General features: G+C 46.9%; 1 protein-coding gene across 1 annotated transcript in view; it reads right to left on the bottom strand.

The window, feature by feature from the left end:
* The window catches only part of LOC127916637 (serine/threonine-protein phosphatase with EF-hands 1-like), an 82,051-nt gene that overhangs the window by 5,511 nt on the left and 52,133 nt on the right, over nt 1-24,407 (bottom strand). Inside the window, exons 14-17 of the mRNA XM_052498949.1 lie at nt 8,903-8,980; nt 8,563-8,799; nt 8,418-8,489; nt 8,027-8,212 (exon numbers count right to left, since the gene is read on the bottom strand). Of these exons, the coding sequence (XP_052354909.1) occupies nt 8,027-8,212; nt 8,418-8,489; nt 8,563-8,799; nt 8,903-8,980 (573 nt within the window). The remainder of the gene's footprint in view (nt 1-8,026; nt 8,213-8,417; nt 8,490-8,562; nt 8,800-8,902; nt 8,981-24,407) is intronic.

Below are 24,407 nucleotides of genomic sequence, written 5' to 3'. Positions count from 1 at the left end.
CTTATAGAGCTAGTCCTGTTGTCTGCTAACCATCATATATCTTATAGAGCTAGTCCTGTTGTCTGCTAGCCATCATATATCTTATAGAGCTAGTCCTGTTGTCTGTCATGTTGTCTGCTAGCCATCATATATCTTATAGAGCTAGTTCTGTTGTCTGCTAGCCATCATATATCTTATAGAGCTCCTGTTGTCTGCTAGCCATCATATATCTTATAGAGCTAGTCATGTTGTCTGCTAGCCATCATATATCTTATAGAGCTAGTCCTGTTGTCTGCTAGCCATCATATATCTTATAGAGCTAGTCATGTTGTCTGCTAGCCATCATATATCTTATAGAGCTAGTCATGTTGTCTGCTAGCCATCATATATCTTATAGAGCTAGTCCTGTTGTCTGCTAGCCATCATATATCTTATAGAGCTAGTCCTGTTGTCTGCTAGCCATCATATATCTTATAGAGCTAGTCATGTTGTCTGCTAGCCATCATATATCTTATAGAGCTAGTCCTGTTGTCTGCTAGCCATCATATATCTTATAGAGCTAGTCATGTTGTCTGCTAGCCATCATATATCTTATAGAGCTAGTCCTGTTGTCTGCTAGCCATCATATATCTTATAGAGCTAGTCCTGTCCTGCCATTGTCTGCTAGCCATCATATATCTTATAGAGCTCGTCATGTTGTCTGCTAGCCATCATATATCTTATAGAGCTAGTCCTGTTGTCTGCTAGCCATCATATATCTTATAGAGCTAGTTCTGTTGTCTGCTAGCCATCATATATCTTATAGAGCTAGTCCTGTTGTCTGCTAGCCATCATATATCTTATAGAGCTAGTCATGTTGTCTGCAGCCATCATATATCTTATAGAGCTAGTCATGTTGTCTGCTAGCCATCATATATCTTATAGAGCTAGTCCTGTTGTCTGCTAGCCATCATATATCTTATAGAGCTAGTCCTGTTGTCTGCTAGCCATCATATATCTTATAGAGCTAGTCCTGTTGTCTGCTAGCCATCATATATCTTATAGAGCTAGTCCTGTTGTCTGCTAACCATCATATATCTTATAGAGCTAGTCCTGTTGTCTGCTAACCATCATATATCTTATAGAGCTAGTCCTGTTGTCTGCTAGCCATCATATATCTTATAGAGCTAGTCCTGTTGTCTGCTAGCCATCATATATCTTATAGAGCTAGTCATGTTGTCTGCTAGCCATCATATATCTTATAGAGCTAGTCATGTTGTCTGCTAGCCATCATATATCTTATAGAGCTAGTCCTGTTGTCTGCTAGCCATCATATATCTTATAGAGCTAGTCCTGTTGTCTGCTAGCCATCATATATCTTATAGAGCTAGTCCTGTTGTCTGCTAGCCATCATATATCTTATAGAGCTAGTCCTGTTGTCTGCTAGCCATCATATATCTTATAGAGCTAGTCCTGTTGTCTGCTAGCCATCATATATCTTATAGAGCTCCATGTTGTCTGCTAGCCATCATATATCTTATAGAGCTAGTCCTGTTGTCTGCTAGCCATCATATATCTTATAGAGCTAGTCCTGTTGTCTGCTAGCCATCATATATCTTATAGAGCTAGTCCTGTTGTCTGCTAGCCATCATATATCTTATAGAGCTAGTCCTGTTGTCTGCTAGCCATCATATATCTTATAGAGCTAGTCATGTTGTCTGCTAGCCATCATATATCTTATAGAGCTAGTCCTGTTGTCTGCTAGCCATCATATATCTTATAGAGCTAGTCCTGTTGTCTGCTAGCCATCATATATCTTATAGAGCTAGTCCTGTTGTCTGCTAGCCATCATATATCTTATAGAGCTAGTCATGTTGTCTGCTAGCCATCATATATCTTATAGAGCTAGTCATGTTGTCTGCTAGCCATCATATATCTTATAGAGCTAGTCCTGTTGTCTGCTAGCCATCATATATCTTATAGAGCTAGTCATGTTGTCTGCTAGCCATCATATATCTTATAGAGCTAGTCATGTTGTCTGCTAGCCATCATATATCTTATAGAGCTAGTCCTGTTGTCTGCTAGCCATCATATATCTTATAGAGCTAGTCCTGTTGTCTGCTAGCCATCATATATCTTATAGAGCTAGTCCTGTTGTCTGCTAGCCATCATATATCTTATAGAGCTAGTCATGTTGTCTGCTAGCCATCATATATCTTATAGAGCTAGTCCTGTTGTCTGCTAGCCATCATATATCTTATAGAGCTAGTCCTGTTGTCTGCTAACCATCATATATCTTATAGAGCTCGTCATGTTGTCTGCTAGCCATCATATATCTTATAGAGCTAGTCCTGTTGTCTGCTAGCCATCATATATCTTATAGAGCTAGTCCTGTTGTCTGCTAGCCATCATATATCTTATAGAGCTAGTCATGTTGTCTGCTAGCCATCATATATCTTATAGAGCTAGTCATGTTGTCTGCTAGCCATCATATATCTTATAGAGCTAGTCCTGTTGTCTGCTAGCCATCATATATCTTATAGAGCTAGTCATGTTGTCTGCTAGCCATCATATATCTTATAGAGCTAGTCCTGTTGTCTGCTAGCCATCATATATCTTATAGAGCTAGTCCTGTTGTCTGCTAGCCATCATATATCTTATAGAGCTAGTCATGTTGTCTGCTAGCCATCATATATCTTATAGAGCTAGTCATGTTGTCTGCTAGCCATCATATATCTTATAGAGCTAGTCCTGTTGTCTGCTAGCCATCATATATCTTATAGAGCTAGTCCTGTTGTCTGCTAGCCATCATATATCTTATAGAGCTAGTCCTGTTGTCTGCTAGCCATCATATATCTTATAGAGCTAGTCATGTTGTCTGCTAGCCATCATATATCTTATAGAGCTCGTCATGTTGTCTGCTAGCCATCATATATCTTATAGAGCTAGTCCTGTTGTCTGCTAGCCATCATATATCTTATAGAGCTAGTCATGTTGTCTGCTAGCCATCATATATCTTATAGAGCTAGTCATGTTGTCTGCTAGCCATCATATATCTTATAGAGCTAGTCATGTTGTCTGCTAGCCATCATATATCTTATAGAGCTAGTCCTGTTGTCTGCTAGCCATCATATATCTTATAGAGCTAGTCATGTTGTCTGCTAACCATCATATATCTTATAGAGCTCGTCATGTTGTCTGCTAGCCATCATATATCTTATAGAGCTAGTCATGTTGTCTGCTAGCCATCATATATCTTATAGAGCTAGTCATGTTGTCTGCTAGCCATCATATATCTTATAGAGCTAGTCATGTTGTCTGCTAGCCATCATATATCTTATAGAGCTAGTCATGTTGTCTGCTAGCCATCATATATCTTATAGAGCTAGTCATGTTGTCTGCTAGCCATCATATATCTTATAGAGCTAGTCATGTTGTCTGCTAGCCATCATATATCTTATAGAGCTAGTCATGTTGTCTGCTAGCCATCATATATCTTATAGAGCTAGTCCTGTTGTCTGCTAGCCATCATATATCTTATAGAGCTCGTCATGTTGTCTGCTAGCCATCATATATCTTATAGAGCTAGTCATGTTGTCTGCTAGCCATCATATATCTTATAGAGCTAGTCCTGTTGTCTGCTAGCCATCATATATCTTATAGAGCTAGTCCTGTTGTCTGCTAGCCATCATATATCTTATAGAGCTAGTCATGTTGTCTGCTAGCCATCATATATCTTATAGAGCTAGTCATGTTGTCTGCTAGCCATCATATATCTTATAGAGCTAGTCCTGTTGTCTGCTAGCCATCATATATCTTATAGAGCTCGTCATGTTGTCTGCTAGCCATCATATATCTTATAGAGCTAGTCCTGTTGTCTGCTAGCCATCATATATCTTATAGAGCTAGTCCTGTTGTCTGCTAGCCATCATATATCTTATAGAGCTAGTCCTGTTGTCTGCTAGCCATCATATATCTTATAGAGCTAGTCCTGTTGTCTGCTAGCCATCATATATCTTATAGAGCTAGTCATGTTGTCTGCTAGCCATCATATATCTTATAGAGCTAGTCCTGTTGTCTGCTAGCCATCATATATCTTATAGAGCTAGTCATGTTGTCTGCTAGCCATCATATATCTTATAGAGCTAGTCCTGTTGTCTGCTAGCCATCATATATCTTATAGAGCTAGTCATGTTGTCTGCTAGCCATCATATATCTTATAGAGCTAGTCATGTTGTCTGCTAGCCATCATATATCTTATAGAGCTAGTCCTGTTGTCTGCTAGCCATCATATATCTTATAGAGCTCGTCATGTTGTCTGCTAGCCATCATATATCTTATAGAGCTAGTCCTGTTGTCTGCTAGCCATCATATATCTTATAGAGCTAGTCCTGTTGTCTGCTAGCCATCATATATCTTATAGAGCTAGTCATGTTGTCTGCTAGCCATCATATATCTTATAGAGCTAGTCCTGTTGTCTGCTAGCCATCATATATCTTATAGAGCTAGTCCTGTTGTCTGCTAGCCATCATATATCTTATAGAGCTAGTCCTGTTGTCTGCTAGCCATCATATATCTTATAGAGCTAGTCCTGTTGTCTGCTAGCCATCATATATCTTATAGAGCTAGTCCTGTTGTCTGCTAGCCATCATATATCTTATAGAGCTAGTCCTGTTGTCTGCTAGCCATCATATATCTTATAGAGCTAGTCCTGTTGTCTGCTAGCCATCATATATCTTATAGAGCTAGTCCTGTTGTCTGCTAGCCATCATATATCTTATAGAGCTAGTCCTGTTGTCTGCTAGCCATCATATATCTTATAGAGCTAGTCCTGTTGTCTGCTAGCCATCATATATCTTATAGAGCTAGTCCTGTTGTCTGCTAGCCATCATATATCTTATAGAGCTAGTCCTGTTGTCTGCTAGCCATCATATATCTTATAGAGCTAGTCCTGTTGTCTGCTAGCCATCATATATCTTATAGAGCTAGTCATGTTGTCTGCTAGCCATCATATATCTTATAGAGCTAGTCCTGTTGTCTGCTAGCCATCATATATCTTATAGAGCTAGTCCTGTTGTCTGCTAGCCATCATATATCTTATAGAGCTAGTCATGTTGTCTGCTAGCCATCATATATCTTATAGAGCTAGTCCTGTTGTCTGCTAGCCATCATATATCTTATAGAGCTAGTCATGTTGTCTGCTAGCCATCATATATCTTATAGAGCTAGTCCTGTTGTCTGCTAGCCATCATATATCTTATAGAGCTAGTCATGTTGTCTGCTAGCCATCATATATCTTATAGAGCTAGTCATGTTGTCTGCTAGCCATCATATATCTTATAGAGCTAGTCATGTTGTCTGCTAGCCATCATATATCTTATAGAGCTCGTCATGTTGTCTGCTAGCCATCATATATCTTATAGAGCTAGTCCTGTTGTCTGCTAGCCATCATATATCTTATAGAGCTAGTCATGTTGTCTGCTAGCCATCATATATCTTATAGAGCTCGTCATGTTGTCTGCTAGCCATCATATATCTTATAGAGCTAGTCCTGTTGTCTGCTAGCCATCATATATCTTATAGAGCTAGTCCTGTTGTCTGCTAGCCATCATATATCTTATAGAGCTAGTCCTGTTGTCTGCTAGCCATCATATATCTTATAGAGCTAGTCATGTTGTCTGCTAGCCATCATATATCTTATAGAGCTAGTCATGTTGTCTGCTAGCCATCATATATCTTATAGAGCTAGTCATGTTGTCTGCTAGCCATCATATATCTTATAGAGCTAGTCCTGTTGTCTGCTAGCCATCATATATCTTATAGAGCTAGTCCTGTTGTCTGCTAGCCATCATATATCTTATAGAGCTAGTCATGTTGTCTGCTAGCCATCATATATCTTATAGAGCTAGTCCTGTTGTCTGCTAGCCATCATATATCTTATAGAGCTAGTCATGTTGTCTGCTAGCCATCATATATCTTATAGAGCTAGTCCTGTTGTCTGCTAGCCATCATATATCTTATAGAGCTAGTCCTGTTGTCTGCTAGCCATCATATATCTTATAGAGCTAGTCCTGTTGTCTGCTAGCCATCATATATCTTATAGAGCTAGTCATGTTGTCTGCTAGCCATCATATATCTTATAGAGCTAGTCATGTTGTCTGCTAGCCATCATATATCTTATAGAGCTAGTCATGTTGTCTGCTAGCCATCATATATCTTATAGAGCTAGTCCTGTTGTCTGCTAGCCATCATATATCTTATAGAGCTAGTCCTGTTGTCTGCTAGCCATCATATATCTTATAGAGCTAGTCCTGTTGTCTGCTAGCCATCATATATCTTATAGAGCTAGTCCTGTTGTCTGCTAGCCATCATATATCTTATAGAGCTAGTCCTGTTGTCTGCTAGCCATCATATATCTTATAGAGCTAGTCCTGTTGTCTGCTAGCCATCATATATCTTATAGAGCTAGTCATGTTGTCTGCTAGCCATCATATATCTTATAGAGCTAGTCCTGTTGTCTGCTAGCCATCATATATCTTATAGAGCTAGTCCTGTTGTCTGCTAGCCATCATATATCTTATAGAGCTAGTCATGTTGTCTGCTAGCCATCATATATCTTATAGAGCTCGTCATGTTGTCTGCTAGCCATCATATATCTTATAGAGCTCGTCATGTTGTCTGCTAGCCATCATATATCTTATAGAGCTAGTCATGTTGTCTGCTAGCCATCATATATCTTATAGAGCTCGTCATGTTGTCTGCTAGCCATCATATATCTTATAGAGCTAGTCCTGTTGTCTGCTAGCCATCATATATCTTATAGAGCTCGTCCTGTTGTCTGCTAGCCATCATATATCTTATAGAGCTAGTCCTGTTGTCTGCTAGCCATCATATATCTTATAGAGCTAGTCATGTTGTCTGCTAGCCATCATATATCTTATAGAGCTAGTCCTGTTGTCTGCTAGCCATCATATATCTTATAGAGCTAGTCATGTTGTCTGCTAGCCATCATATATCTTATAGAGCTAGTCATGTTGTCTGCTAGCCATCATATATCTTATAGAGCTAGTCATGTTGTCTGCTAGCCATCATATATCTTATAGAGCTAGTCATGTTGTCTGCTAGCCATCATATATCTTATAGAGCTAGTCCTGTTGTCTGCTAGCCATCATATATCTTATAGAGCTAGTCATGTTGTCTGCAGCCATCATATATCTTATAGAGCTAGTCATGTTGTCTGCTAGCCATCATATATCTTATAGAGCTAGTCATGTTGTCTGCTAGCCATCATATATCTTATAGAGCTAGTCCTGTTGTCTGCTAGCCATCATATATCTTATAGAGCTAGTCATGTTGTCTGCTAGCCATCATATATCTTATAGAGCTCGTCATGTTGTCTGCTAGCCATCATATATCTTATAGAGCTAGTCCTGTTGTCTGCTAGCCATCATATATCTTATAGAGCTAGTCATGTTGTCTGCTAGCCATCATATATCTTATAGAGCTAGTCCTGTTGTCTGCTAGCCATCATATATCTTATAGAGCTAGTCATGTTGTCTGCTAGCCATCATATATCTTATAGAGCTAGTCATGTTGTCTGCTAGCCATCATATATCTTCTAGAGCTAGTCCTGTTGTCTGCTAGCCATCATATATCTTATAGAGCTAGTCATGTTGTCTGCTAGCCATCATATATCTTATAGAGCTAGTTCTGTTGTCTGCTAGCCATCATATATCTTATAGAGCTAGTCATGTTGTCTGCTAGCCATCATATATCTTATAGAGCTAGTTCTGTTGTCTGCTAGCCATCATATATCTTATAGAGCTAGTTCTGTTGTCTGCTAGCCATCATATATCTTATAGAGCTAGTCCTGTTGTCTGCTAGCCATCATATATCTTATAGAGCTAGTCATGTTGTCTGCTAGCCATCATATATCTTATAGAGCTAGTCCTGTTGTCTGCTAGCCATCATATATCTTATAGAGCTAGTCCTGTTGTCTGCTAGCCATCATATATCTTATAGAGCTCGTCATGTTCACTGGAGATTAGAAGCAGGCCTAACAGATCACCTGTCCGTCGTGGCAGAGTTCGTAGCCCTCCTGTTTACACTCATGTGATCTGATCAGCAGAGTCATGCCGTGTCTCTCCAGCAGGCGTCTGGTCACGTCTGGCCCGAAGTAACTGCCTCCTCCCCTGAAGGTGTTGGGACTGCAGCCTGGCTGGCTCTTCGGGTCGCTCCACAGCAAGTCTACTACCTTCAACACGACACACAGTCAGAATGGTCACTACTACCGGAATGCAGGATAACTTCCTGTTGGACAATGTTTCAACTATATATCAACTTTACTTGGAAGAGAAAAGAGCAGGAAGCCAAATTCTGCAAGTCTATTTTGTAATCTTCTTGATCCACCGAACCACCACGGTTTGGCCTCCAGCCTGTAGGTGGCGCTCTGCTCTCACCTGTTTCCACTCCAACTCCTCCCTGGGTGGCTGACGGACGGGGAGGGCGGTGAAGGAGTCCAGGAAGGGCACCTAACAATAATAAAATATTATTAATACTGTTATTATTATTGGTTGTTATTATTATTATCATTAGGAAGAACACCTGGAGGTTGTCGGTGGGGCTCAGCATTCTGGGAGAAAGGCAGCGGCACAGAGTGAGGTGGGACGACCCCCGGGGGGAGCACAGTGAGGATGAGGAGGAAGAGGAGGAGCTGCCCTGTCTGGTGAGATGACGTCTCTTCTTGGGGGTGTTGCCATGGTCCTGACCCCTGCTCCTACACCGGGGGCTCTCTGGCTGGCCCCTGCTCCTACACCGGGGCTCTCTGGCTGGCCCCTGCTCCTACACCGGGGCTCTCTGGCTGGCCCCTGCTCCTACACCGGGGCTCTCTGGCTGGCCCCTGCTCCTACACCTGGGGCTCTCTGGCTGGCCCCTGCTCCTACACCGGGGCTCTCTGGCTGGCCCCTGCTCCTACACCGGGGCTCTCTGGCTGGCCCCTGCTCCTACACCGGGGGCTCTCTGTCTGAGTAGAGTAGAGACTCTTTATTATCCCTGAGGGTAAACTTTACAGCTGATAGTCAATAAAATACACATTTACAAAATAAAACAAGAACACAATGTAATACTGAACATCCTACTGTATCAGGACCTGACCTGTCTACTGCTCCTAGTCACCTCCATCCTACTGTATCAGGACCTGACCTGACTACTGCTCCTAGTCATCCTACTGTATCAGGACCTGACCTGACTACTGCTCCTAGTCATCCTACTGTATCAGGACCTGACCTGACTACTGCTCCTAGTCATCCTACTGTATCAGGACCTGCCCTGACTACTGCTCCTAGTCATCCTACTGTATCAGGACCTGCCCTGACTACTGCTCCTAGTCATCCTACTGTATCAGGACCTGACCTGACTACTGCTCCTAGTCACCTCCATCCTACTGTATCAGGACCTGACCTGACTACTGCTCCTAGTCATCCTACTGTATCAGGACCTGACCTGACTACTGCTCCTAGTCACCTCCATCCTACTGTATCAGGACCTGACCTGACTACTGCTCCTAGTCACCTCCATCCTACTGTATCAGGACCTGACCTGACTACTGCTCCTAGTCACCTCCATCCTACTGTATCAGGACCTGACCTGACTACTGCTCCTAGTCACCTCCATCCTACTGTATCAGGACCTGACCTGACTACTGCTCCTAGTCACCTCCATCCTACTGTATCAGGACCTGACCTGACTACTGCTCCTAGTCACCTCCATCCTACTGTATCAGGACCTGACCTGACTACTGCTCCTAGTCACCTCCATCCTACTGTATCAGGACCTGACCTGACTACTGCTCCTAGTCATCCTACTGTATCAGGACCTGACCTGACTACTGCTCCTAGTCACCTCCATCCTACTGTATCAGGACCTGACCTGACTACTGCTCCTAGTCACCTCCATCCTACTGTATCAGGACCTGACCTGACTACTGCTCCTAGTCATCCTACTGTATCAGGACCTGACCTGACTACTGCTCCTAGTCATCCTACTGTATCAGGACCTGACCTGACTACTGCTCCTAGTCACCTCCATCCTACTGTATCAGGACCTGCCCTGACTACTGCTCCTAGTCACCTCCATCCTACTGTATCAGGACCTGACCTGACTACTGCTCCTAGTCACCTCCATCCTACTGTATCAGGACCTGACCTGACTACTGCTCCTAGTCATCCTACTGTATCAGGACCTGACCTGACTACTGCTCCTAGTCATCCTACTGTATCAGGACCTGACCTGACTACTGCTCCTAGTCATCCTACTGTATCAGAACTGACCTGTCTACTGCTCCTAGTCACCTCCATCCTACTGTATCAGGAACTGACCTGACTACTGCTCCTAGTCACCTCCATCCTACTGTATCAGGAACTGACCTGACTACTGCTCCTAGTCATCCTACTGTATCAGGAACTGACCTGACTACTGCTCCTAGTCACCTCCATGCTACTGTATCAGGACCTGACCTGACTACTGCTCCTAGTCATCCTACTGTATCAGGACCTGACCTGACTACTGCTCCTAGTCACCTCCATCCTACTGTATCAGGACCTGACCTGTCTACTGCTCCTAGTCACCTCCATCCTACTGTATCAGGACCTGACCTGTCTACTGCTCCTAGTCACCTCCATCCTACTGTATCAGGACCTGACCTGTCTACTGCTCCTAGTCACTTCCATCCTACTGTATCAGGACCTGACCTGTCTACTGCTCCTAGTCACCTCCATCCTACTGTATCAGGAACTAACCTGTCTACTGCTCCTAGTCATCCTACTGTATCAGGAACTGCCCTGTCTACTGCTCCTAGTCACCTCCATCCTACTGTATCAGGACTAACCTGTCTACTGCTCCTAGTCACCTCCATCCTACTGTATCAGGAACTGACCTGTCTACTGCTCCTAGTCACCTCCATCCTACTGTATCAGGACCTGACCTGACTACTGCTCCTAGTCATCCATCCTACTGTATCAGGACCTGACCTGACTACTGCTCCTAGTCACCTCCATCCTACTGTATCAGGACCTGACCTGACTACTGCTCCTAGTCACCTCCATCCTACTGTATCAGGACCTGACCTGACTACTGCTCCTAGTCATCCTACTGTATCAGGACCTGACCTGACTACAGTATCAGGACCTGACCTGACTACTGCTCCTAGTCACCTCTATCCTACTGTATCAGGACCTGACCTGACTACTGCTCCTAGTCACCTCCATCCTACTGTATCAGGACCTGACCTGACTACTGCTCCTAGTCACCTCCATCCTACTGTATCAGGACCTGACCTGACTACTGCTCCTAGTCATCCTACTGTATCAGGACCTGACCTGACTACTGCTCCTAGTCATCCTACTGTATCAGGACCTGACCTGACTACTGCTCCTAGTCATCCTACTGTATCAGAACCAAGCTGACCTGTCCTCAGTAGTCACCTCCATCTACTGTATCAGGAACTGACCTGACTACTGCTCCTAGTCACCTCCATCCTACTGTATCAGGAACCCTGACTACTCCTAGTCATCCTACTGTATCAGGAACTGACCTGGACTAGACTGTTTTAGTCACCTCCATCCTACTGTATCAGGACCTGACCTGACTACTGCTCCTAGTCATCCTACTGTATCAGGACCTGACCTGACTACTGCTCCTAGTCACCTCCATCCTACTGTATCAGGACCTGACCTGTCTACTGCTCCTAGTCACCTCCATCCTACTGTCACCTCTACATCAGGACCTCCATCCTACTGTATCAGGACCTGACCTGGACTACTGCTCCTAGTCACCCATCCTACTGTATCAGGACCTGACAGACTACTGCTCCTAGTCACCTCCATCCTACTGTACCAGGACCTACCAATGGACCTCCCCAGGACCTACTGACCCTACTACCCAGTCTACTGCTCCTAGAACACCTCCATCCTACTGTATCAGGACCTACTAGGACCTGTCTACTGCTACCTAGGACCTCAGAACAGGACTCCAGGACCTACTGTATCAGGAACTGAACCTGTCTACCTGCTCCCAGTCACCTCCATCCCTACAGAACAGGACCTGACCTGGACTACTGCTCCTAGTCACCTCCATCCTACTGTATCAGGACCTACTGTCTAGGACCTAGTCACCTCCATCCTACTGTAACAGGAACTAGACCAGTCTACTGCTCCTAGTCAGGACCTCCAGGACCTACTGTATCAGGACCTGACAGGACTGCTCCCAGGACCTCCTACTGTATCAGGAAACTGACCTGTCTAGGACCTAGTCAGGACCTCCATCCTACTGTACAGAAACTACCTGTAAGTCACCTCCATCCTACTGTATCAGGACCTGACCTGACTACTGCCCTAGTCACCTCCATCCTACTGTATCAGGAACTGACCTGGACCTACTGCTCCTAGTCATTTATCAGGAACTCCTACTACTGCTCCTAGTCACCTCCATGGACCTACTGTACAGGACCTGACCTGGACTACTGCTCCTAGTCACCTACTGTATCAGGACCTGAACAGACTACTGCTCCTAGTCACCTCCCCTCCTACTGTACTACAGGACCTACCGACCTGGACCTGAACAGGACCTACCCAGGACTGGACTCCTAGTCAGGACCTCCATCCCTACTGTAGGGACCTACCTGGACTACTGCTCCAGAGGACCTCCATCCTACTGTATCAGGACCTGACCTGTCTACAGGACCTACCTAGGACACTTCCATCCCTACTGAACAGGACCTACTACTGCTACTAGGACCTCCATCCTACTGTATCAGGAACTAACCTGTCTACAGGACCTAGTCACCTCCACCTACTGTACAGGACCTACAGGACCTACTACCCAGGACCTACTCCTAGTCACCTATCCTACCTACAGAACAGGACCTACAGAACAGGACCTCCAGGACCTACTGTACAGGACCTACACCTGGACTACTGCCCAGGACCTCCATCCTACTGTATCAGGACCTACCTGACTACAGGACCTACCACCTCAGGACCTACAGAACAGGACCTACAGAACAGGACCTACCGTACCTACAGAACAGGACCTCCCAGGACCTACCCAGGACCTACAGAACAGGACTACTGGACTCCAGTCACCTCCATCCACTGTACAGGACCTGACCTGAACAGGACCTACTACCCAGGACCTACTGTACAGGACCTACCTGAACAGGACCTACTCACCCCACCTACCGTACAGGACCTACAGAACCTACAGAACAGGACCTGACTACTGGACCTACAGGACCTCAGAACAGGACCTACCCTACTCAGGACCTGACCCTACAGCTCCTACTACCCAGGACCTACCTACTGGACCTACAGAACAGGACCTACTACCTGTCCTACTGCCTCCTAGACCTCCAGGACCTACTGTATCAGGACCTGACAGTCTACAGGACCTACTACCCAGACCTACTACCAGGACCTACCTGACCTACCCAGGACCTAGTCAGGACCTCCATCCTACTGAACAGGACCTGACCTGACCAGAACAGGACCTACTACCAGGACCTACTGTACAGGACCTGACCAGGACCTACTACCCAGGACCTACGGACCTACACCTCCAGATGGTTCAGGACCTACTAGGAAGCCTCAGAACAGGACCTAACCTACCAATGAATAGACAGAGGAACAGAGACCTACCTTACTCTTGAATCAGACTGACCTACTGGACCTACAGAACAGGACCTTCAGGACCGGGTCAGGACCTAAAACCTACAGTGGACCTACTAGCCCAGGACCTACTTTGTATTTTCAAACAGGACCTACTTCTTTCGGACCTACAGCCAGTAAAACAGGTCCTACTAGCCCAGGACCTACAGTACAGGACCTACCAGTGTGGATTGCAGGCTACCAGGACAGTAGGACCTACTACCCAGGACCTAATGGGACCTGTTTTGACCTTGACAGAACCAAGGTCATATGATTCTCTCAATGGAACAACTACAGGACCTACAGTACAGGACCTACATATCAGGACCTACTCATAGGACCTACTACCTACAGTACAGGACCAGGACCTACCGTACAGGACCTACAGAACAGGACCTACTACCCAGGACCTACCGTACAGGACCTACAGACCTACAGGACCTACCGTACAGGACCTACAGAACAGGACCTACTACCCAGGACCTACCGTACAGGACCTACCGTACAGGACCTACAGAACAGGACCTACAGAACAGGACCTACTACCCAGGACCTACCGTACAGGACCTACAGAACAGGACCTACTACCCAGGACCTACCGTACAGGACCTACAGAACAGGACCTACTACCCAGGACCTACCGTACAGGACCTACAGAACAGGACCTACTACCCAGGACCTACCGTACAGGACCTACAGAACAGGACCTACTACCCAGGACCTACCGTACAGGACCTACAGAACAGGACCTACTACCCAGGACCTACCGTACAGGACCTACAGAACAGGACCTACTACCCAGGACCTACTACCCAGGACCTACCCAGGACCTACTACCCAGGACCTACAGAACAGGACCTACAGAACAGGACCTACTACCCAGGACCTACCGTACAGGACCTACAGAACAGGACCTACTACCCAGGACCTACAGAACAGGACCTACTACCCAGGACCTACCGTACAGGACCGACAGAACAGGACCTACTACCCAGGACCTACCGTACAGGACCTACAGAACAGGACCTACTACCCAGGACCTACTGTACAGGACCTACAGAACAGGACCTACTACCCAGGACCTACCGTACAGGACCTACAGAACAGGACAGACTACCCAGGACCTTCTACCCAGGACCTACCGTACAGGACCTACAGAACAGGACCTACTCCCCAGGACCTACCATACAGGACCTACAGAACAGGACCTACTACCCAGGACCTACTACCCAGGACCAACTACCCAGGACCTACTACCCAGGACCTACAGAACAGGACCTACTACCCAGGACCTACCGTACAGGACCTAAAGAACAGGACATACTACCCAGGACCTACCGTACAGGACCTACAGAACAGGACCTACTACCCAGGACCTACAGAACAGGACCTACTACCCAGGACCTACCGTACAGGACCTACAGAACAGGACCTACAGAACAGGACCTACTACCCAGGACCTACTGTACAGGACCTACAGAACAGGACCTACAGAACAGGACCTACCGTACAGGACCTACAGAACAGGACCTACTACCCAGGACCTACCGTACAGGACCTACAGAACAGAACCTACTACCCAGGACCTACTACAGGACCTACAGGACCTACTACCCAGGACCTACAGGACCTACAGAACAGGACCTACTACCCAGGACCTACTGTACAGGACCTACAGAACAGGACCTACTACCCAGGACCTACCGTACAGGACCTACAGAACAGGACCTACTACCCAGGACCTACTACCCAGGACCTACCACAGGACCTACAGGACCTACAGAACAGGACCTACTACCCAGGACCTACCATACAGGACCTACAGGACCTACAGTACAGGACCTACAGAACAGGACCTACTACCCAGGACCTACCATACAGGACCTACAGAACAGGACCTACTACCCAGGACCTACCGTACAGGACCTACAGAACAGGACCTACAGAACAGGACCTACCCAGGACCTACCGTACAGGACCTACAGAACAGGACCTACTACCCAGGACCTACTACCCAGGACCTACAGGACCTACAGTACAGGACCTACTACCCAGGACCTACCGTACAGGACCTACAGAACAGGACCTACTACCCAGGACCTACTACAGGACCTACAGAACAGGACCTACCGTACAGGACCTACAGAACAGGACCTACTACCCAGGACCTACAGGACCTACAGAACAGGACCTACTACCCAGGACCTACCGTACAGGACCTACAGAACAGGACCTACTACCCAGGACCTACCGTACAGGACCTACAGAACAGGACCTACAGACAGGACCTACACAGGACCTACAGGGACCTACTACCCAGGACCTACCGTACAGGACCTACAGAACAGGACCTACTACCCAGGACCTACCGTACAGGACCTACAGAACAGGACCTACTACCCAGGACCTACAGTACAGGACCTACAGAACAGGACCTACTACAGGACCTACAGAACAGGACCTACTACCCAGGACCTACCGTACAGGACCTACAGAACAGGACCTACTACCCAGGACCTACTGTACAGGACCTACAGAACAGGACCTACTACCCAGGACCTACCGTACAGGACCAACAGAACAGGACCTACTACCCAGGACCTACTACCCAGGACCTACCATACAGGACCTACAGAACAGGACCTACTACCCAGGACCTACCATACAGGACCTACAGAACAGGACCTACTACCCAGGACCTACTACCCAGGACCTACCATACAGGACCTACAGAACAGGACCTACTACCCAGGACCTACCATACAGGACCTACAGAACAGGACCTACTACCCAGGACCTACCGTACAGGACCTACAGAACAGGACCTACTACCCAGGACCTACCGTACAGGACCTACAGTACAGGACCTACTACCCAGGACCTACCGTACAGGACCTACAGAACAGGACCTACTAACCAGGACCTACTGTACAGGACCTACAGAACAGGACCTACCGTACAGGACCTACAGAACAGGACCTACTACCCAGGACCTACCGTACAGGACCTACAGAACAGGACCTACTACCCAGGACCTACCGTACAGGACCTACAGAACAGGACCTACTACCCAGGACCTACCGTACAGGACCTACAGAACAGGACCTACTACCCAGGACCTACAGAACAGGACCTACTACCCAGGACCTACCGTACAGGACCTACAGAACAGGACCTACTACCCAGGACCTACCGTACAGGACCTACAGAACAGGACCTACTACCCAGGACCTACCGTACAGGACCTACAGGGACCTACTACCTACAGGACCTACAGTACAGGACCTACAGAACAGGACCTACTACCCAGGACCTACAGTACAGGACCTACCAGTACAGGACCTACAGAACAGGACCTACTACCCAGGACCTACAGTACAGGACCTACAGAACAGGACCTACTACCCAGGACCTACCGTACAGGACCTACAGAACAGGACCTACTACAGGACCTACAGTACAGGACCTACAGTACAGGACCTACTACCCAGGACCTACAGAACAGGACCTACAGTACAGGACCTACAGAACAGGACCTACTACCCAGGACCTACCGTACAGGACCTAGGGACCTACAGAACAGGACCTACTACCCAGGACCTACAGAACAGGACCTACTACCCAGGACCTACCGTACAGGACCTACAGAACAGGACCTACTACCCAGGACCTACAGAACAGGACCTACTACCCAGGACCTACTGTACAGGACCTACAGAACAGGACCTACAGAACAGGACCTACCATACCCAGGACCTACAGAACAGGACCTACTACCCAGGACCTACACAGGACCTACAGGACCTACTACCCAGGACCTACCGTACAGGACCTACAGAACAGGACCTACTACCCAGGACCTACTGGACAGGACCCTACAGAACAGGACCTACTACCCAGGACCTACCGTACAGGACCTACAGAACAGGACCTACTACCCAGGACCTACTACCCAGGACCTACCATACAGGACCTACAGAACAGGACATACTACCCAGGACCTACCGTACAGGACCTACAGAACAGGACCTACTACCCAGGACCTACAGAACAGGACCTACCGTACAGGACCTACAGAACAGGACCTACTACCCAGGACCTACCGTACAGGACCTACCGTACAGGACCTACAGAACAGGACCTACTACCCAGGACCTACCGTACAGGACCTACAGAACAGGACCTACTACCCAGGACCTACCGTACAGGACCTACAGAACAGGACCTACTACCCAGGACCTACCGTACAGGACCTACAGAACAGGACCTACCGTACAGGACCTACAGAACAGGACCTACTACCCAGGACCTACCGTACAGGACCTACAGAACAGGACCTACAGAACAGGACCTACCGTACAGGACCTACAGAACAGGACATACTACCCAGGACCTACCGTACAGGACCTACAGAACAGGACCTACTACCCAGGACCTACAGAACAGGACCTACTACCCAGGACCTACTGTACAGGACCTACAGAACAGGACCTACAGAACAGGACCCACCGTACAGGACCTACAGAACAGGACCTACTACCCAGGACCTACCGTACAGGACCTACAGAACAGGACCTACTACCCAGGACCTACAGAACAGGACCTACTACCCAGGACCTACCGTACAGGACCTACAGAACAGGACCTACTACCCAGGACCTACTGTACAGGACCTACAGAACAGGACCTACTACCCAGGACCTACCGTACAGGACCAACAGAACAGGACCTACTACCCAGGACCTACTACCCAGGACCTACCATACAGGACCTACAGAACAGGACCTACTACCCAGGACCTACCATACAGGACCTACCGTACAGGACCAACAGAACAGGACCTACTACCCAGGACCTACTACCCAGGACCTACCATACAGGACCTACAGAACAGGACCTACTACCCAGGACCTACCGTACAGGACCTACAGTACAGGACCTACAGAACAGGACCTACTACCCAGGACCTACTACCCAGGACCTACTGTACAGGACCTACAGTACAGGACCTACAGTACAGGACCTACAGTACAGGACCTACAGAACAGGACCTACAGAACAGGACCTACAGTACAGGACCTACCGTACAGGACCTACCGTACAGGACCTACAGAACAGGACCTACTACCCAGGACCTACCGTACAGGACCTACAGAACAGGACCTACTACCCAGGACCTACCGTACAGGACCTACAGAACAGGACCTACTACCCAGGACCTACTACCCAGGACCTACTACCCAGGACCTACAGAACAGGACCTACTACCCAGGGCCTACCGTACAGGACCTACAGAACAGGACCTACAGAACAGGACCTACAGAACAGGACCTACTACCCAGGACCTACCGTACAGGACCTACAGAACAGGACCTACAGAACAGGAACTACTACCCAGGACCTACCGTAACAGGACCTACAGAACAGGACCTACTACCCAGGACCTACCGTACAGGACCTACAGTACAGGACCTAGAGTACAGGACCTACTACCCAGGACCTACAGTACAGGACCTACTACCCAGGACCTACAGTACAGGACCTACTACCCAGGACCTACCGTACAGGACCTACAGTACAGGACCTACAGTACAGGACCTACAGAACAGGACCTACTACCCAGGACCTACAGTACAGGACCTACAGAACAGGACCTACTACCCAAGACCTACAGTACAGGACCTACAGTACAGGACCTACTACCCAGGACCTACAGTACAGGACCTACTACCCAGGACCTACCGTACAGGACCTACAGTACAGGACCTACAGGACCTAGAACAGTTGAAACTGGAGCAGCAGCACAGTCAGGTGGACTGGGGACAGCAAGGAGCCTTCATGTCAGGTAGTCCTGGGGCACGGTCCTAGGGCTCAGGTCAGTTGAAACTGGAGCAGGAGCATGGCCAGGTGGACTGGGGACAGCAAGGAGTCCTCATGTCAGGTAGTCCTGGGACATGGTCCTAGGGCTCAGGTCCTCCGAGAGAGAGAAAGAAAGAGAGAAGGAGAGAATTAGAGAACGCACACTTAGATTCACACAGGACACCGAATAGGACAGGAGAAGTACTCAGATATAACAAACTGACCCTAGCCCCCGACACATAAACTACTGCAGCATAAATACTGGAGGCTGAGACAGGAGGGGTCAGGAGACACTGTGGCCCCATCCGAGGACACCCCGGACAGGGCCAAACAGGAAGGATATAACCCCACCCACTTTGCCAAAGCACATCCCCCACACCACTAGAGGGATATCTTCAACCACCAACTTACCATCCTGAGACAAGGCCGAGTATAGCCCACAAAGATCTCCGCCACGGTACAACCCAAGGGGGGCAACAGACAGGCCGACCACAACAGTGAATCAACCCACCCAGGTGACGCACCCCCCAGGACGGCACGAGAGAGCCCCAGCAAGCCAGTGACTCAGCCCCGTAACAGGGTTAGAGGCAGAGAATCCCAGTGGAAAGGGGGGAACCGGCCAGGCAGAGACAGCAAGGGCGGTTCGTTGCTCCAGAGCCTTTCCGTTCACCTTCCCACTCCTGGGCCAGACTACACTCAATCATATGACCCACTGAAGAGATGAGTCTTCAGTAAAGACTTAAAGGTTGAGACCGAGTTTGCGTCTCTGACATGGGTAGGCAGACCGTTCCATAAAAATGGAGCTCTATAGGAGAAAGCCCTGCCTCCAGCTGTTTGCTTAGAAATTCTAGGGACAATTAGGAGGCCTCGTCTTGTGACCGTAGCGTACGTGTAGGTATGTACGGCAGGACCAAATCAGAGAGGTAGGTAGGAGCAAGCCCATGTAATGCTTTGTAGGTTAGCAGTAAAACCTTGAAATCAGCCCTTGCTTTGACAGGAAGCCAGTGTAGAGAGGCTAGCACTGGAGTAATATGATCAATTTTTTGGTTCTAGTCAGGATTCTAGCAGCCGTATTTAGCACTAACTGAAGTTTATTTAGTGCTTTATCCGGGTAGCCGGAAAATAGAGCATTGCAGTAGTCTAACCTAGAAGTGACAAAAGCATGGATTAATTTTTCTGCATCATTTTTGGACAGAAAGTTTCTGATTTTTGCAATGTTACGTAGATGGAAAAAAAAGCTGTCCTCGAAATGGTCTTGATATGTTCTTCAAAAGAGAGATCAGGGTCAGAGTAACGCCGAGGTCCTTCACAGTTTTATTTGAGACGACTGTACAACCATTAAGATTAATTGTCAGATTCAACAGAAGATCTCTTTGTTTCTTGGGACCTAGAACAAGCATCTCTGTTTTGTCCGAGTTTAATAGTAGAAAGTTTGCAGCCATCCACTTCCTTATGTCTGAAACACATGCTTCTAGCGAGGGCAATTTTGGGGCTTCACCATGTTTCATTGAAATGTACAGCTGTGTGTCATCCGCATAGCAGTGAAAAGTTTACATTATGTTTTGAATAACATCCCAAGAGGTAAAATATATAGTGAAAACAATAGTGGTCCTAAAACAGAACCTTGAGGAACACCGAAATGTACAGTTGATTTGTCAGAGGACAAACCATTCACAGAGACAAACTGATATCTTTCCGACAGATAAGATCTAAACCAGGCCAGAACTTGTCCGTGTAGACCAATTTGGGTTTCCAATCTCTCCAAAGAATGTGGTGATCGATGGTATCAAAAGCAGCACTAAGGTCTAGGAGCACGAGGACAGATGCAGAGCCTCGGTCCGATGCCATTAAAATGTCATTTACCACCTTCACAAGTGCCGTCTCAGTGCTATGATGGGGTCTAAAACCAGACTGAAGCATTTCGTATACATTGTTTGTCTTCAGGAAGGCAGTGAGTTGCTGCGCAGCAGCCTTCTCTAAAATCTTTGAGAGGAATGGAAGATTCAATATAGGCCGATAGTTTTTATATTTTCTGGGTCAAGGTTTGGCTTTTTCAAGAGGCTTTATTACTGCCACTTTTAGTGAGTTTGGTACACATCCAGTGGATAGAGAGCCGTTTATTATGTTCAACATAGGAGGGGCCAAGCACAGGAAGCAGCTCTTTCAGTAGTTTAGTTGGAATAGGGTCAGTATACAGCTTGAAGGTTTAGAGGCCATGATTATTTTCATCATTGTGTCAAGAGATATAGTACTAAAACACTTGAGCGTCTCTCTTGATCCTAGGTCCTGGCAGAGTTGTGCAGACTCAGGACAACTGAGGTTTGGAGGAATACGCAGGTTTAAAGAGAGTCCGTAATTTGCTTTCTAATAATCATAATCTTTTCCTCAAAGAAGTTCATGAATTTATCACTGCTAAAGTGAAAGTCATCCTCTCTTTAGGGAATGCTGCTTTTTAGTTAGCTTTGCCACAGTATCAAAAAGGAATTTCGGATTGTTCTTATTTTCCTCAATTAAGTTAGAAAAATAGGACGATCGAGCAGCAGTAAGGGCTCTTCGGTACTGCACGGTACCGTCCTTCCAAGCTAGTCGGAAGACTTCCAGTTTGGTGTGGCGCCATTTCCGTTCCAATTTTCTGGAAGCTTGCTTCAGAGCTCGGGTATTTTCTGTGTACCAGGGAGCTAGTTTCTTATGAGACATTTTTTTAGTTTTTTAGGGTGCAACTGCATCTAGGGTATTGCGCAAGGTTAAATTGAGATCCTCAGTTAGGTGGTTAACGGATTTTTGTCCTCTGGCGTCCTTGGGTAGGCAGAGGGTGTCTGGAAGGGCATCAAGGAATCTTTGTGTTGTCTGTGAATTTATAGCACGACTTTTGATGTTCCTTGGTTGGGGTCTGAGCAGATTATTTGTTGCAATTGCAAACGTAATAAAATGGTGGTCCGATAGTCCAGGATTATGAGGAAAAACATTAAGATCCACAACATTTATTCCATGGGACAAAACTAGGTCCAGCGTATGACTGTGACAGTGAGTGGGTCCAGAGACATGTTGGACAAAACCCACTGAGTCGATGATGGCTCCAAAAGCCTTTTGGAGTGGGTCTGTGGACTTTTCCATGTGAATATTAAAGTCACCAAAGATTAGAATATTATCTGCAATGACTACAAGGTCTGATAGGAATTCAGGGAACTCAGTGAGAAACGCTGTATATGGCCCAGGAGGCCTGTAAACAGTAGCTATAAAAAGTGATTGAGTAGGCTGCATAGATTTCATGACTAGAAGCTCAAAAAGACGAAAACGTCATTTTTTTTTTGTAAATTGAAATTTGCTATCGTAAATGTTAGCAACACCTCCGCGTTTGCGGGATGCACGGGGATATGGTCACTAGTGTAGCCAGGAGGTGAGGCCTCATTTAACACAGTAAATTCATCAGGCTTAAGCCATGTTTCAGTCAGGCCAATCACATCAAGATTATGATCAGTGATTAGTTCATTGACTATAATTGCCTTTGAAGTAAGGGATCTAACATTAAGTAGCCCTATTTTGAGATGTGAGGTATCATGATCTCTTTCAGTAATGACAGGAATGGAGGTGGTCTTTATCCTAGTGAGATTGCTAAGGCGAACACCGCCATGTTTAGTTTTGCCCAACCTAGGTCGAGGCACAGACACGGTCTCAATGGTGATAGCTGAGCTGACTACACTGACTATGCTAGTGGCAGACTCCACTATGCTGGCAGGCTGGCTAATAGCCTGCTGCCTGGCCTGCACCCTATTTCATTGTGGAGCTAGAGGAGTTAGAGCCCTGTCTATGTTGGCAGATAAGATGAGAGCACCCTCCAGCTAGGATGGAGTCCGTCACTCCTCAGCAGGTCAGGCTTGGTCCTGTTTGTGGGTGAGTCCCAGAAAGAGGGCCAATTATCTACAAATTCTATCTTTTGGGAGGGGCAGAAAACCGTTTTCAACCAGCGATTGAGTTGTGAGACTCTGCTGTAGAGCTCATCACTCCCCTAACTGGGAGGGGGCCAGAGACAATTACTCGATGCCGACACATCTTTCTAGCTGATATGCACGCAGAAGCTATGTTGCGCTTAGTGATCTCTGACTGTTTCATCCTAACATCGTTGGTGCCGACGTGGATAACAATATCTCTATACTCTCTACACTCGCCAGTTTTAGCTTTAGCCAGCACCATCTTCAGATTAGCCTTAACGTCGGTAGCCCTGCCCCGGGTAAACAGTGTATGATCGCTGGATGATTCGCTTTAAGTCTAATACTGCGGGTAATGGAGTCGCCAATGACTAGAGTTTTCAATTTGTCAGAGCTAATGGTGGGAAGCTTAGGCGTCTCAGACCCCGTAACGGGAGGAGTAGAGACCAGAGAAGACTCGGCCTCTGACACCGACCCGCTGCTTAATGGGGAAAACCGGTTGAAAGTTTCTGTCTGCTGAATGAGCGACACCGGTTGAGCGTTCCTACAGCATTTCCTTCCAGAAACCGTGAGAAAGTTGTCGGCTGCGGGGACTGTGCCAGGGGATTTATACTACTATCTGCACTTACTGGTGGCACAGACGCTGTTTTCATCCTTTCCTACACTGAAATTACCCTTCCTAACGATTGCGTCTGAAGCTGGGCTTGCAGTACAGCTATCCTGCCGTGAAGGGGGCGAGCACAGCGGCTGCAATTAGAGGCATCATGTTAATGTTACTACTTAGCTTCGGCTGTTGGAGGGTCCTGACGAATCGTGTGTCCAGATAAAGCGTCCGGGGTGAAAAAGTTGAGGAAAAAATAAATATATGAACGGTAATTAAAAAGAAACCCGTAAAGTTGTCAGGTAGCAAAATAGGTTGGCAACAAAAGCACATGGTCAACAAACCTGCAAGTTGTGACCGGAA

The sequence above is a fragment of the Oncorhynchus keta genome, chromosome 37 (genome assembly GCF_023373465.1).
Source record: "Oncorhynchus keta strain PuntledgeMale-10-30-2019 chromosome 37, Oket_V2, whole genome shotgun sequence".
NCBI classification, from domain to species: domain Eukaryota; kingdom Metazoa; phylum Chordata; class Actinopteri; order Salmoniformes; family Salmonidae; genus Oncorhynchus; species Oncorhynchus keta.
The sequence above is the reverse complement of the archived record's forward strand: the minus strand, read 5'-3'. Positions and strand labels throughout refer to the sequence as shown.